The 1,641-nt window shown below is 46.4% G+C and overlaps 1 protein-coding gene across 1 annotated transcript in view; it reads left to right on the top strand.

Moving 5' to 3' along the window:
* Positions 1-1,641, top strand: part of LOC107567615 (uncharacterized) — an 8,455-nt gene that overhangs the window by 3,250 nt on the left and 3,564 nt on the right. The window contains exons 7-8 of the mRNA XM_016253313.1: positions 42-224; positions 539-735. Coding sequence (XP_016108799.1) covers positions 42-224; positions 539-735 — 380 coding nt within the window. The remainder of the gene's footprint in view (positions 1-41; positions 225-538; positions 736-1,641) is intronic.

The raw sequence follows: 1,641 nt of genomic DNA, 5'->3' as shown, positions 1-1,641 counted from the left end.
TGTGTGTGTGTGAGGCGTGGCACGAGGCGTGTGTGTTTCAGGAGCAGCAGCTGCGTGTGTGTCAGGAGTGTGTGGCTGTGTTTGTGGCATCGCTGCACTGGGAACATGCGGAGAAGAAAACAAAAGTGACGGAGACACACACAGCCCTGCTGCAACTACAAACACTCCTCAGACCAGAGATACTTCACATTGACATTACACACACCATCAACAATCACCGGCTGGTGAGCGCGCACACACAAACACACACACACTCAAACACGCCCACACACACATACACACACACACACTTAAACACACACACTCTCGCGCACACACACTTAAACACACACACTCTCAAACAAACACACACACACACACGCGTGCGCGCGCGCTCACACACACACACACACACTCACACACTCAAACACACACACACGCTCGCTCACTCACACACACTCAAAAACACACACACACTCAAACACACACACACGCCTTTATAGTCTTTCAGGACCTTTCTCCTGTGGAGTGTCGTGAAACAATCTCTGTCTCTGTCGAGGCTCTTGAGGAGGCGGAGCTCCGGCTTCAACAGGAGGAGCTGAAGTGGGAGGAGTCAGTGAATGGGCGGGGCTGTTCGAGCTCAGATGATGATGATGATGATGATGATGATGAAGAGGAGGATGTGTTTATGGTGGACGGTGGAGTCAATGCTGTCCTGCAGGAGGTGATCTTCAGAAGGCAGCCTTTGATTGACAGGTGCGGCTCACCATTATACTGATTATCTGTGTGTGTGTGTGTGTGTGTGTTGCCCGGTTCACACCTGATGTTAACATCCGTCTCAGCTGATCTGATTCTGTTACATTAGATGAATTCATCTGTTGTAAAATTCATTATTAATCTTGGAAAGTGGGTTGTGTAGAGTTTGGTGCAGCTGTAGTTTTAAGTCAAAGTCAACATACAAGCACACACACACTCATGTCGCTCAGGGCAAACACACGGTAAAAATCTCCGTCTGTCAGGAGGATTGACAGACGAATCACTATTAATAGCTCTGGACTATCAACATGTCACGCTCCCTGACAGCGGATGATTGACAGCTGAGTGGGCGGAGTCACTGCTGTTCATCAGTGTCACACGCTGCATAAACTTCTGAGACTAGCATTATAAGCTGCTTTTCTGTTTTTTTCTTCAAAACTGCTCGTGTCCTCGTGAAGTCAGTTTAATAAAAGTGTAGATTGGTGAAATTTGAGTTTGAAAAGTAATACTAACTGCTAGACTGAAATCCCGTTTACACTGAGACAGATCTTAATATCAGCTGTAAACAAACCATGAGGTGCAGACACGCTGTTCTTCATCATCATCATCATGTGTACGTTCATATGGAGATACCGACCGTCTGTGTGTGTGTGTGTCTGTTTGTTTGTGTGTGTGTGTGTGTGTGTTTGTGTGTGTCTGTTTGTGTGTCTGTTTCTGTGTGTGTGTCTGTTTGTTTGTGTGTGTCTGTTTCTGTTGTCTGTTTCTGTGTGTGTGTGTGTGTCTGTTTGTTTGTGTGTGTGTGTGTGTGTGTTTGTGTGTGTCTGTTTGTGTGTCTGTTTCTGTGTGTGTGTCTGTTTGTTTGTGTGTGTCTGTTTCTGTTGTCTGTTTCTGTGTGTGTGTGTGTGT

This window comes from Sinocyclocheilus grahami, unplaced genomic scaffold (assembly GCF_001515645.1).
Source record: "Sinocyclocheilus grahami isolate Dianchi unplaced genomic scaffold, SAMN03320097.WGS_v1.1 scaffold1174.1, whole genome shotgun sequence".
Taxonomy (NCBI): Eukaryota; Metazoa; Chordata; class Actinopteri; order Cypriniformes; family Cyprinidae; genus Sinocyclocheilus; species Sinocyclocheilus grahami.
The sequence above is the reverse complement of the archived record's forward strand: the minus strand, read 5'-3'. Positions and strand labels throughout refer to the sequence as shown.